At 43.5% G+C, this 14,148-nt stretch overlaps 1 protein-coding gene across 4 annotated transcripts in view; it reads left to right on the forward strand.

Annotated features, from left to right (window-relative positions):
- The window catches only part of ABCC4 (ATP binding cassette subfamily C member 4), a 259,297-nt gene that overhangs the window by 74,525 nt on the left and 170,624 nt on the right, over positions 1–14,148 (forward strand). For all 4 annotated transcript variants that reach the window (XM_019486948.2, XM_019486949.2, XM_014597004.3 and 1 more), the window contains 3 exons: positions 4,346–4,471; positions 7,445–7,694; positions 11,288–11,392. In XM_019486948.2, the coding sequence (XP_019342493.1) occupies positions 4,346–4,471; positions 7,445–7,694; positions 11,288–11,392 (481 nt within the window). The remainder of the gene's footprint in view (positions 1–4,345; positions 4,472–7,444; positions 7,695–11,287; positions 11,393–14,148) is intronic.

Raw genomic sequence — 14,148 nt, forward strand, 5'->3', positions numbered from 1 at the left:
CTGGGTCTAAATGTAAATAGTCACATGTTATTCTCTGTCACATTCCCCTGCAAAGTGGCACCAGTGCCAGCTAGAAGCTTTCCTGGGCCCTCCTGCTTTGGAGCTGCTTCCATTGCAGCCTCCAGGGCTAGAATAGTTGTGTAGGCTCAGACCCTGAGCATATATACACACTAAGCCCTGCCCACTTCTAGTCAGGTGACCCAGCAGCCATCACAGGTGTTTTCATCCTGACCCTGCTTAGCTGCTGGTTGCAGCTCTTAGCCCTGAGTAGCCTGGCTTGTCTGTCCCTTGTGTCTACTACTGCTGGCTTTTGACTACACCTCAGCTAGCAAGTAGCTAGCTCTTTAGCTGCTAGCTTTCCTTGAGCCAGCTCACCCTGCTGCATTTTCCTCTTAAGAGTAACTGGAGCCTTCTGGCTTCCTGAATTAAAACATTTTAGCTAACCCTCCCTCCCCCAAAAGCCAACCCTCCCCCCCCCCGCAACCAATCAAACAAATCCCCAACCCCCCAAAAACAAAAACCACCCTGCTTTCAGAATGTATAACCTTTCTTTTTATGGGTGCAAAATCTTTGATACCTAACTTTGTCTTACTGAAATGTTTATTTTCCATCTGTTCACTCTTATTTTGAACACGCTCTTATTCTGATCACACTTTTTTGCTGTAGATCATCTTTGGGGTGTACTCTCTGTGAATGTTTTCATGCCTTGTCTTTTGTATTAATAAAACTGCGTAGTGAAGTATTAGCTTTCATTCCTTTTTAAAATTGATTTGAAGGTAGAATATTGGGGACATAGCCAAACTGGCATGGCTACTACATGGCTAAACCTTCAGAAGTCTGGAAGAATCAATATTGGAGTTACTCGCAGAACTGTTTCTTATATGTAGTCTTCATGATACAGTCTTCATTTTACATGATCAAATAGAATTTCTAAAAGTATGAATTTCCCCAACAACTTTAGTTACATAATGCAGATACACTCTGATAAAACTATATTAAATAATTGCTTTAGGCTTTCTATATTCATACCAATAATACTTAGCACTTAAATAGTGCTCACATCCATAGATATCAAAGTGCTAAGCATTATTATCCCCATTTTACAGATGGGAAAACTGAGGCTCAGAGAGATAAAGTGACTTGCCCAGGGTCACACAGTGAAGTGAGATTGTCTTCTATTTAAGGTATGTATTTTAATAATTAGTCAGTGGCCACATACTGTTCCATTTTTTTCCCCAGTTGGCGGGAGCCATTTTCTTGGGTGCAATGTAGCTAAGTTAAAAGTAGCCTGTTAACTAGGAAGAATGCTTGCCTGCACACATGTGTGTGGCTCTTTTTATTTATAGTTCTAAGAATGAAGCAGCCAACTGAGTAGCTAATATAGACTTCTCTTGGAAGTGCCTATGAAAGCATGGAAGTCATTATGGAACTGTGTGGGCAAAGCTAATTGTAGGATTAGGGCTTTCAGAGCAGTCTTAGTTGGCCTATGCATGCCAGCTATATTTTTTTTCTACTATTTCTCAGCATTATGCTCATGTCCCCAAAGTGGCAAATACCTATGTATGTGACTGGACTTATTTAAAAGTTCTGCTGTCTTTAGTATCTAATTTCAAGTGTGTAGATGTTTGCAGGATTTGGACTGTTAAGCTGGAGCATTTTGAGTAGGAATAAGACCAGAGTAATTTTCACATAAATGACTTCTATAGCCTTTGGGTATATGGCATTATACAGTAGTGCGGATAGTGGTACATAACAAGAAGTTGTACAAAAGGTATGGCATCTACTGTGTTATTTAAGAAGTTTGATTATGAAACTGAAGACTGTATAATAAATAAATACAACGAAAAACCCCAAGGTTGTATGAGTAACCCTTAATATTGACTTCCTGACTTCTTATTCCTTAACTATGCAATTGTAGCATTCTCATTAAAGGTTCTTTGAAAGCTTAACTTTGTAGTTGTTTGTAAAATAAAAGTTGAAGATGAATTCTGTTATATGGGATTGTTGGGCTAGCCATCATCAGAATACTCTGTCATGTTTTGATGTGTAGGAGTAGCACAAAATACAAATAGGAAGTCTTCCATCTTGCATAATTTAGGTGGATTTAAAAAAATTCTCCATGCATCTTCCATGGCCAGCAACATTGCCACCTAGATTGTGCATGTTTTATGATTACAGCTGTCATCTTTTATTTTTTTTGTGGTCCAATCTTCTGTTATAAACTGGGATAACTCCACCACAGCCCATGGAACGATATTATTATAGGCCCCCTGGCCAAATGGTACATGGGTTTTTTGCCCCCAGGACTACATGCCATGTAGGCTGTGTTACTGGGGGCGCCCCCACCCCCTGCACTGTGTTGATGCCATTGTGCCCTGCATGTTTCCCTCTCCCCTGCCACTACACAGCATGGGGGAGTGTCATCTTATACTACGCTGGCATGCTGCACCACAATGGCGTTCCTGTGTTCCTACAAGCCATGGATTCTCTCAGCCTTTCACTCTTCTCTGCTACTAGTGCAATGCCTATAATAGCCACAACAGCACTACTATGGACAAAGCAACAGGATATCTGGGCTGAATGACACATGCCAGCAATTTCCTTTAGTGCCTTCTGTGCCAGTGCTCCAACCAGTGCTGCCAGGCTTTTGTTTTGTTTTTAATAAAAGCTGAATTTAGAAATTATACCAAATTACTTAGTAATAAAATGTATGAGATATCAAAACAAAGGCTGGGTGTAATAACTAAGTAGGCACACCTTTTTACCCCTCTACCTGAATGAATTTAGTGTGTTCCTAGTACACTTAAACCACATTTTATTTATTTATTAAATTAGACATTGGCAGGATTTTTCTGGCACAGGCTAGGGTGTGCAACCTTGGCCATGGGCTGGATGTCCTTATATCATATCATACTATTGTTTTTCAAGGAACTGGCCTTTTTACCTTGCTGACATGCCAACTACTCTGAGCATAGACTGTTTTTTATTTGGATAGTGTCTGAAAACTGAAAAAAATCCCTCTTGAAATTCTCTTTTGTTTGTCAGATGTTATTTTTGATGTGAGTTTCCTCAACAGGTCTAATTATAACAAACATGTTAGTATTAAAAGGAATGTTGAGCTTCACAAAGAGATTGTAGCAGCAGGAATTTAACTTAATTCTGTTCTATGATACCTTCAAAAGTCTCTGTTTTTCTTCTCTGTATTTACAGAAAGATGTTGCCTCAGCATGTGATCCTGGACGTCTCTTGATATGTTGAAACCAAATTGTTTTGCTACTTGAACGTCCATTATATTTTTAAAATCTTGTCTATTAAAGCATGGGAAAAATTCTTCTGTATGTCATGCTTTGAGGCCTATTTTCATTATTAGCTTAACTTTTCTTGGCCATTGTTCATATGGTGGCTAAAATGAAATTTTCTTTTCTGTGCAGAAATATTGTCTTTCTTTAATAGAGCATAAAATCACACATGAAGGTGCACAGTAATACATGTGATTGGTCTTGTACAAAGAATTCTGGAACGTGCAAATGCTAGTCAGTTCCCTGGCAGCTTAGGTAATATTGGGCTATATGTAATACAGCCTTACAGTATAGGAGTCTGTTTTTTTAGTAAATAGGGAGAAACCTGGTTTAATTTGTAAACTATTGCTTCTTTCAGATGTTAAAAAAAACAAATAAAAATTCCCTCCAAAAAACACGCTTTACCAGAAGAACTGGTGTGTTACTTTGACTCTGTATAGATTCTATATAGATTGGGTGCTTCAGCAGCCAATCTATTCTATATAGATTCTATATAGAATGGGTGTTTCAGCAGCGCTTTTTGGTGCTTTTATCTAATAGCTGATTCAGTCAGCTATTGGATAAAAGAGCCGAAAAAGCCCCACTAACGTGCTGACAAGGTTTTTTGGGAATGTGATATCTTTTATTAGACCAACTAAATAGTTGGAAAAATTGTTCTTTGAAAGTTTTTGGGCACAAACAACCTATGCCTGAAGAAGGGGGTTTATGCCTGGAAGCTTGCAAAGAATAATTTTTCCAGGTATTCGGTTGGTCTAATAAAAGATATCACATATTCCCAAAAAACCTTGTCTGCCTGTGTCCTTAGACCAACATGGTTACAATCAACAGCCACTAACACATCCAATCTATACAGACGTTGGGCAAGCTGGTTCAACTAATGGACTGCCTCTTCTGAGCATACACTGGCCTCTGCACAGGAGTACACCGAGTTTAAAATAAAACACCGTGTTGTTTGTTTGTTTTGTTTTTAAATGCCCACAAGCAGCCTAAGGTAATACAGAAGTCATTTTAATTAAGAATCTGTAATTTTTTTCTATCAATTACAGGAGCAGAACGGCAGCCTTTACAGATGTCAGGATAAGGACCATGAATGAAGTCATAACTGGTATAAAGATAATAAAGATGTATGCCTGGGAAAAAGCATTTGCAGATCTTGTGAACACTATAAGAAGGTAATCAATGTTGGACTGAAAGTTAGACCTGGATATTTGATCTATATGCATTTTTGGGTGTTAAATACTTTCTTTGCTGCTTTAAAATGCAAGGATTTCATTAAAAAAACCCTTGTATAGCTTTGTAGTTTTTTCCTTCATCTGTACATAAAGAGGGAAGTTTCTCTTAAGGGCAGAAAAAACAATTCCTTTGATATTTATGAATCTTGTTTCACCTAAGTGTGACTATACATTGGGTCTCTATATTCCTAAAGAATTTCATCCCCTCAGCCATCTCTGCTAGATCACCATACCTTAATTTGCAGAATTCTTTTCATTGCAAGTGTGTGGAAGCAGGTTTTTTCTTATCTTAGCTATAAATTTAGAACCTGCAGATGCTATATTTTGATCCCTTTTTGTATCTCTTGCATGAACTCCTTAAGTGATAGGCCTGGCTTTCAGATTTTTCTGAAGTGTGTAGCCACGGGGTTCAGTTACTCTGGGTCTATACTTCTCAGTCACAGTGCCAGATTTGCCCTGTGGAGTGGGGGCTTTGGTAGTGTTTGACAGAGAGGTGGAGGGGTTTGCTTTGCCTTCATCAGGTGGGAGGGAGTTTCATTCCTGTGTGCCATGGCTGGGTGATGGGGAGAAGTGCTGGGAGTGGCTGGGTTTTAGCACTGACCCCCTTTAGACCTGAGCTGGGTCATGCTACCCAGAAAATGTTGCCAACGCCTGTCTTAATCCTTCATTGCAATCTCCCAGCTACCTCCATCTCTAGGATGGAAGAAGCAAATTGCCTGTTTGCTGTAGTTTCTGGATCCCTTTCCCTTCGTTTCTCAGTAACACTCTCTCAGCAGCTTCTCCCAACTTGCTGAATCCCCACCCCTTTCCAGCGCTTGCAGTTCTGTAGTAGAATAAATCAATAGGGAGGATACTTAGCTTAGCCTTGAAAAGAGTAAGCTGTTCTAGCTTGAATGGAGGCAGAAAGGGGTTTTTCCCAGTCTGGAGCTTCACCATTGATTCAAGGGTCCTTGGCATTTCTTAAGATAGCATTTTACCCTTGACATTGTTTTGCTGGTTTCTCTCTTGAAGCCAACCTTTTGATTTAACTTTGTGCTTTCAGGCAGTTTAATACAGATAATCTGAGTATCATACTATCTTTTTAAGGAATAACACACAAAACTCCATCATTTTCCATGGATTTCAAAAAGGATTATTAAGGATTAATGAAGGATGGGAAACCATTTCATTTAGGAATTTAGAAACTAATTGGATTAGGCCCAGCTCTACTAGTCTGTATATGAATGTTGTTAACAGTGTACTTTGGAGAATAGGTCAGCAGTTGTGAGCTCATAAATTGGTGGGAGGGTGTTGAACTCTTTCAAAGTCTGTCAATACAGCCAGTTTGGCAACTATAGTGGGAAAGTTGCTTAACTCCTGTAGAAGAACATCCTTCTCCTAAGTGAGAGATTCATTAGATTTATGTGGGATGATCTACAACTTGAATTCCTAACCCTGAAATGGAGGTCCCAAAGGAAAGCAATCTGATTAGAATTTCACTAATTAGTAGAAAATAAACTGGAAAAAAATAGTAATAGGTATGAATAAATTGAAGGAATCTTGCTGGAATTAGGAAATGCAGAACAAAGTAACTATCACACTTGTCATACACTAATTGTTTATACTGCCTGAATAATTGTTGGTATTCATATCCCATATTGTGAACTTGGGTAGAGTAGCTAGGATCAGACTGGGTAACTAATCTTACAATTGGAAATTAAAGCTAAATTTTTAGAGCTTTCAAGTTTGAAAAAATATCTGTTCCAAAAGCCTTCAAGTCATTACAGGGAGGCACATTAGTTGAACAGGCTTGTGTCTTTGTGGACTAAATCTGCCTACCAAATTCCAGTTAGCTGACATAGTGGCTGGCAAAATAACTGGTATAGAGGTCACAGATCCAGTCTGCCAGTAGGGGAAACTACATCTTTTAGAGGGAAAAGCTAGAAAAAGGGGTCTAAGTCTATAGAGATAGAAAATCTAGTATAAACATAGGGAATATGGAAGGTGCTATGATTTAGCTAGCAACTGATTAGACAGTTAACCAACTACATGGTTATTTTGAACCAGCACTTCATAGGTGAGCTTATCACTTAATAAGTGAGATCACTGGTGAGCTCAAGGCTGCATCATTTTTAAACTGTTTTATTTCTTAATAGGCGTTATATGATTAACTTTACTTGATACAGCAAATGGTGAAAGAGAGTGTCTCTGGATATTCAGACTATGTAACTGAATATATTTGTATTTACTCCTGGAAGAAAACCCACAAAAAAACAAACTAAGCACAAGTGAAGAATTTATTAAAATTGTTGGCAAATAGAACAGTTCATAGTGATGCTTTGTATCTTGAAAAATGATAATACTTAATTTTGTTATGTTACCTTTGAATAAAATAGTCTTTGATTTGGCACTTTCCTTTTCTATAGCTCAGGGCTTCCCAACTTCAGAGTGGCCAGAGGCTGCATGCTACACAAGTTATGGGCCCAGGCCTCTTATTGCTTGCAGCTCTCCTACCATGCGAGTACCATAAACCCCCCACCATTGCTGCCATGTGAGCCCCTTCCCCTGGTGCCACAAGTGTGTGGTTGATTTGCTCCCCTTGTGGCTCCGTGAGCTGCCAGGTGGACTACCCTGCTGTAGCTCATACTAAAGAATCTTGTATTTGACTATTATTCTCATCTTTGTCTGAAAGTCTCTGTTCTTGTTGTATTTCCCAAGCTCAACATTTTCTTTCAGTTAATGCTTGTCCATTTTTTAACTGCATCTTAGCACAAAGGATTTAAAAAAAAATTCTAGTACTTAATAATAAAATGCTGTTACTGATACTGAGGTGTTTTGTGTTGTTGAAAGCAGTAGTCATTGAGAAAGGAGCCTTATGAATGATGTAATATACCAATGGTGTTGAATCTGGTGAATTTTGTTTTGCATTTTTAGGAAGGAAATTTCCACGGTTCTTAAAAGCTCCTACCTTCGAGGACTGAACTTGGCATCTTTCTTTGTTGCAAGCAAAATAACAGTTTTTATGACTTTCATGACATACGTTCTACTTGGCAATGTTATCTCTGCAAGTCGGGTGTTTGTTGCAGTGTCACTGTATGGTGCAGTAAGACTGACAGTAACTCTCTTCTTCCCTGCGGCTATTGAGAGAGCATCTGAAGCAGTGGTTAGCATACGGCGAATCAAGGTACAGTGTTTGGATTTAATTCATTATGATATATTTACTACTTCACTTTCCATCATATACTTTAGCATTTCTAACAAAAATGATTTCTTAATATGGTTTGTAGAGTTCTGGATTTCCGTAATGTAGCTGGTGTCCAGAATGGAATACCTTTATATACGGTACCACCTGGAAAAAAACAGGTGCATGGAGGATATGGAACAAAGGAGAATTTGGTTGTGTGCAAAGGAATGTGGAGAAGTAGAGTTGTGTAGTCCATATACTTTGTATTGCCATGGCAATCATGGAAAGTAGCTGGGATAAATTACTCTGTAGTAGTCTTGTCAACAACATAGGGTGCAAACACAAGACAAAGGCCATTTGCATATGCCACAAAATTGGCCTTTAAAGTGGCTTAATGCCCTTTTGCACCACTTTAATGGTGCAGCTGTTTGCACGTGGTGATGGCGTAATGCACTTTAATGGCAGGCTGTTTGTACATGTCGGCGGTGTAACGCGTGTTAAATGACTTTGGGATGCAGAACATCTCTGCCTTTTATTTATCTGGTTTAGTTTGGCATGGAGGGAAGCACCAGGCCCTGTGCATCTCAGGGGCTGAGCAGGTAACCTGTATAGGCAGCCTGGCAGCAGCCTATGCAGCAGGCTCCACTGAAGGGGAAAAATAAAAGCGGTGAGCCTGATCTCCCCCAGCCCCCCCCAAGCCTGCTTGCCTGAGCTGCACGGGCCCGGTGCTTTCCTTTGCAGCTGCGGTGCCCTCTGGGACCGCTCAGGCTGGGTGCTTGTGGGTGGGTGCTGCCTGGTGGGTGCCACAGCTGCTGCGAAGGGAAGCACCAGCTTCCCCTCCCCCCCCCCCCCCCCCCCCCCCCCGGACCACTTGGCCTGTCAGCAACTCTCCCTCCCCTCCCCTCTGCCAGAGAGGAAGGTAAGGGTCGGGCCTGACCCGTGTGTACACACCATGAGGATTTACTTCACCGTAAATTGAAGTGGTGTTTTTAAAGACCCAGTGCTTCAATTTAGGAAGAATTATACCAAAGTAAATAAATCCTTGTGGCATGTACAAATGCCCAAAAGTAACAAGTTCTTTTTTCTAAGAGAAGAAAATTATATATATATATTTGATTGCTGTGTTAGCTGATTACAGTAGAAGCTCCCATATGTTGGTGTGCATACATACATTTTTATAATTTAAGTAGGTGATTGTTTATGCATATAGATTAAGAAACATATTAGAGCTAGCACAAGTAGGCAGACAGTCAAAAAGCCCGAGGCTGAACTGATTCAATTTTTGCAGGTTAGTTGAATTGACAAGTAAGTAGACAGATGTAACCCGGGCGGTACTCCAAAAAGGTACCCCCTCTCCAATTGAAGGGATCAAAGTAGGTGCACAAGCGCTGTGGGAGGTGTAGGGACACTCCTCCCCCTATAGAGCAGAGCCAGACCACCACTGGGGACTTAACCATATACCTTTTAATGAGGGAACAATACTGGGAACATAACAGGTATAATCGGGGGTATAGTGGACACTACAATGCCCCAAGGAGGCAGGATTCAACAAAGGTTAGACACTTACAATCATTGACAAAAGACAGGGTTAACAAAATATAAAACACAAACAGCAGAGCAAACAATACTGGTTGGGGAAATATAAAAAGGCACAAAATACAAAATGTCAAAGGACAAAGATATATAGGGCCTAGGTACCTGGAAGGGAAGAAAGGGGGAAAACACAGTGGCCCCTTCCACTGCAAGATAAATTTCTCCTTGTTAGCTCACTCAGCCCAAGTCACCAAAGATGGGACTTGAACTTGGATCTTTCACGTGGTAGGTAGAAACACTGCCACACAGCCATCAGTGCTTCAAGCTACTAGGGGTCTTGACTTTCCTGGAGCCTGGCCTCATGTCGAGCTGCCTGGTCTCTGATTGGAGGAGCTGGTAGCCGAGCTGGGAACCCCTCAGGTCGCTGCTCAGATCCTTGCTGGAGCGGGGAAGCCTCTCCTACTGGTCACAGCCTCTCGTAGGGGATCCTGGAGCCCAGGAGGAAGCCTCTCCTGCCGGCCACAGCCTCTCATAAGGGATCCTGGAGCCCAGCAAGAAGCCTCTTTGCCGGCCACACACCGTGCTGCTGAGGGTCCAACTGCTGCCTGCAGGTCCTGCTCCTTCAGGATCGGAAACTGCTTCCGCCCCACTGGCTCAGCTCTTGCCAGCTCTTTGAAGCTCCTTCCTCATGGTCCCTCGCTGGTCTCTTCCCTGAGTCAGTCATGCTGCCCCTTTTATGCCCCTCTAGGTGACCCAAAGGGCCAATCAGGGGACATGAGGGGTGAGTCTCTGGGGCCTGATTGGTGAGGAAAGGGAATTCCAAGTCCTCCAATCATCTTTTGCCCTTTCAAAACCCCTGGGCTAGGTCAATGCCAGCTAGCCTGTCACACAGACATTCACTGTTGATTCTGGAAATGCAGCCACATGTCTGCAGTGGCCCAGGCGGAAGCTGGAGTGGGTGGAGGTGGGGAGCACTAGAGTACACCTCCCTGGTCTGCTGGACCAGACGGCTTGGGCCAAGGCTAGCCCACCCGCCTTGTGAGGGGGGTGCTTGTGGGAGAGATGCAAAGCATCCTGGGATGCTGGAGGAATGTGAATTAACTTGAATTTGGAGGGTAGAGTTAGGAAGTTTGTTAAACATGCAGAGCACAATCTCACACTGTGGATATTTATAGTATTTTAGGGCTCAAGCTAGAGGGACTGCTGGACTTAGATAGTGGATAGGACTAGTCCTGGGGGTGTTGGTTTCCCCTCTCCCCTGCCAACCTTGCCTGTTGTTTGACTCTGGACAGTACTGTTTGAAGCCTTATTTTCTCTGCCCTGAACTCTAGTGCCAGGCAGGTTGAAGTGTAGATGGGTAAGAAGGTGCATTAACAAAGACTAGAGCAAGAGTTGAGCTGAGCGGAAGTGATCCCATCATCTTCACTCCTGTCCTGTTTTTGACTAGGTCAAAGATGCATCACAATATTAAACTGTCAAAGCCTGGAGGAAGAAGAAAAAACAACAGAAGACTCCTGTGAACAGTGACTTGGTTTAATGTAGATAGAAGATACATATCTGTCTTTATGTATGTTTTAGGGGATTGAATATATCTTTAAATGTTAAATTTGTTATAAAATTTGATAAGTTGAATTCATTAATAAACCAAATAGAAAAAAACAAAAAACCTCCAGACACTATGCTATTTTATTTGATTGAATGATGGTTCACCCAATGTAGAGGAGGGTGGAAGGTGAAGATGTTACAGGTGTGGAAGAGCCTCCTTTCTGCATGGAAGGTAAGGGTTTCTTATTGTGATACAGACTTTCTCATGAGAGAGAAATCCAGAAATAAAACAAGTGTGTTTTTTTCCCTCAGCTATGAAATATACACTTACGGATGAACCTGTAAGTAAAATAGGTACGCATGCAGTTAATTTAATTTGAAATCCTTGGACTTGGCTTCACTAACATGACATTGAGGTTGGAGTATTTTTCACACAGATAACATGGATTTGTATACCCTATGCTCAGAAACCATCCATTTTTCCCTTCCTTTCCTTGTGTTTTCTTTTACTACAGAACTTTCTGGTCCTTGATGAGATTTCAACTTTAAGGTCACAGCTGCAGAGTAACAATGAGAGGATTTTGCTTCACGTTCAAGACTTGACTTGTTATTGGGATAAGGTAATTTTCTCTCCACAAAACTCCATTTAAGTATGTGTGTATATAAAACTATATTGTACTTGGTGCTACAAGTATTCTTTGTGTAAATAATTCTGTGTGGAAGCTTTTGTATTAGTTCTCATGTACAGGCAGTCCTCGCATTTACAGCGGGTTACATTCCTGGAAAAGGCTTTGTAAATTGAATCTGATTTTCCCATAGAAACAATATTATAATAGGGGGTTATGTTCCTGACCAAGGGCCTGATGCCCAACTTTTTATAGAAATGACCATAAACACCATATTTAAATCAACTATTTAATTTTATATAATCAACTATTTAATTTTATTAGATTCATAGATTCATAGATGTTAGGGTCGGAAGGGACCTCAATAGATCATCGAGTCCGACCCCCTGCATAAGCAGGAAAGAGTGCTGGGTCTAGATGACCCCAGCTAGATATTCATCTAACCTCCTCTTGAAGACCCCCAGGGTAGGGGAGAGCACCGCCTCCCTTGGGAGCCCGTTCCAGACCTTGGCCACTCGAACTGAGAAGAAGTTCTTCCTAATGTCCAATCTAAATCTGCTCTCTGCTAGCTTGTGGCCATTGTTTCTTGTAACCCCCGGGGGCGCCTTGGTGAATAAATACTCACCAATTCCCTTCTGTGCCCCCGTGATGAACTTAAAGGCAGCCACAAGGTCGCCTCTCAACCTTCTCTTGCGGAAGCTGAAAAGGTCCAGTTTCTCTAGTCTCTCCTCGTAGGGCTTGGTCTGCAGGCCCTTGACCATACGAGTTGCCCTTCTCTGGACCCTCTCCAGGTTATCCGCATCCTTCTTGAAGTGTGGCGCCCAGAATTGCACGCAGTACTCCAACTGCGGTCTGACCAGCGCCCTATAGAGGGGAAGTATCACCTCCCTGGACCTATTCGTCATGCATCTGCTGATGCACGATAAAGTGCCATTGGCTTTTCTGATGTCTTCATCACACTGCCAGCTCATGTTCATCTTGGAGTCCACTAGGACTCCAAGATCCCTTTCCACCTCTGTGCCACCCAGCAGGTCATTCCCTAGGCTGTAGGTGTGCTGGATATTTTTCCTCCCTAGGTGCATCACTTTGCATTTCTCCTTGTTGAACTGCATCCTGTTGTTTTCTGCCCACTTGTCCAACCTATCCAGGTCTGCCTGCAGCTGTTCCCTGCCCTCCGGTGTGTCCACTTCTCCCCATAGCTTTGTGTCATCTGCAAACTTGGACAGAGTACATTTGACTCCCTCGTCCAAGTCGCTGATGAAGACATTAAAGAGTATCGGTCCAAGGACCGAGCCCTGCGGGACCCCACTGCCCACACCCTTCCAGGTCGAGACCGACCCATCCACCACGACTCTTTGGGTGCGACCCTCTAGCCAATTCGCCACCCACCAGACTGTGTAGTCATCCACATCACAGCCTCTTAACTTGTTCACCAGTATGGGGTGGGATACCGTATTGAAGGCCTTCCTGAAGTCTAAGTATACGACATCCACCCCTCCTCCTGTGTCCAGGCGTTTCGTAACCTGGTCATAGAAAGAGACTAGATTGGTCAGGTACGATCTGCCTGCCACAAACCTGTGCTGGTTTCCCCTCAGCATAATTTGCCCTGCCGGGCTCTCACAAATGTGAGCCTTGATAATTTTTTCAAAGACTTTACCAAGGATGGAGGTGAGACTGACTGGCCTATAGTTGCCCGGGTCCTCCTTCCTCCCCTTTTTGAAAATGGGGACCACATTAGCCCTTTTCCAGTCCTCTGGGACTTGGCCCGTGCGCCACAAGCGTTCGAATATTCCCACCAGTGGCTCTGCAATGATGTCGGCCAGTGCCTTCAGCACCCTCGGATGGAGCTCATCCGGGCCTGCCGACTTAAAGGCATCCAGTTCTTCCAAGTGACTCTGCACCACCTCAGGATCTACGTATGGAAGTCTGGCGCCTTGCTAAGCCATTATAGACCATGTTGATTCTGACTGTATAAATAATTACTCACACTGGGATGAAAGGCCAAGAGACAGCAACTACCAGAGCCCCCTCCATAACCCTGTGTTGACAGGAGTGGTGAGCAAGTAGAGCAGAGCAAGCTAGGGCAGGATGTCAGTGGGGATGGAGCCAGTGTAGGAACCAGCATGGCCTCAGCGCAGTGGAGGTGTAGCAGGGCACCTGGGGCCAGGGCAGTGCACAGGGCAGTACGGGCTGGAGCACCCAGCTGTCAGCTGCAGTAACAGCTATTTCTAGGCCCCTCCCCGCATAAGGCACTTGCCACCTGACTTACGCTGCTGAGCAGGAGGGAGGAAGCCTTTCTCCATGCAGCTTGGAGCTCTGCCTAGGAGCCCCGCATGCTGCCGCCCTGCTAGGAGGTGAGGCACCAACCCTGCTCTCCCCCACACAGGCCCCAAGACAGGCTGGTGCTCTTGCCCCTCTCTGAGGTGGGAGCGCCATGTGTCCCCAGCTAGATGGGGGCATCCTGCTGCAGTGCCCCACGTACCTGGGGAACAGCACAGAGGAGACAGGAAGTTTGAGGGCACTCACCACTGCCACTTTCTTTCCGCCACAGCTACCCCCACCGGGCAGGCAGTGGCTGGAGACCCCCAGGGCTGGGCCTCGCGAAGCTGCCGCCTACCCCCAGGTTGCTGCAGCTCTGTGGCTGGGCACAGATGGGTACCAGCCCTAGAGGCGCTGCGCCCCACCGCGGCTTGGCCCCGGCCCTGGCCTCAGGCGGCTTCACAGCCACATGGGCCCGTTCTCGGCTGGGC

This window comes from Alligator mississippiensis, chromosome 1, assembly GCF_030867095.1.
Source record: "Alligator mississippiensis isolate rAllMis1 chromosome 1, rAllMis1, whole genome shotgun sequence".
Taxonomy (NCBI): domain Eukaryota; kingdom Metazoa; phylum Chordata; order Crocodylia; family Alligatoridae; genus Alligator; species Alligator mississippiensis.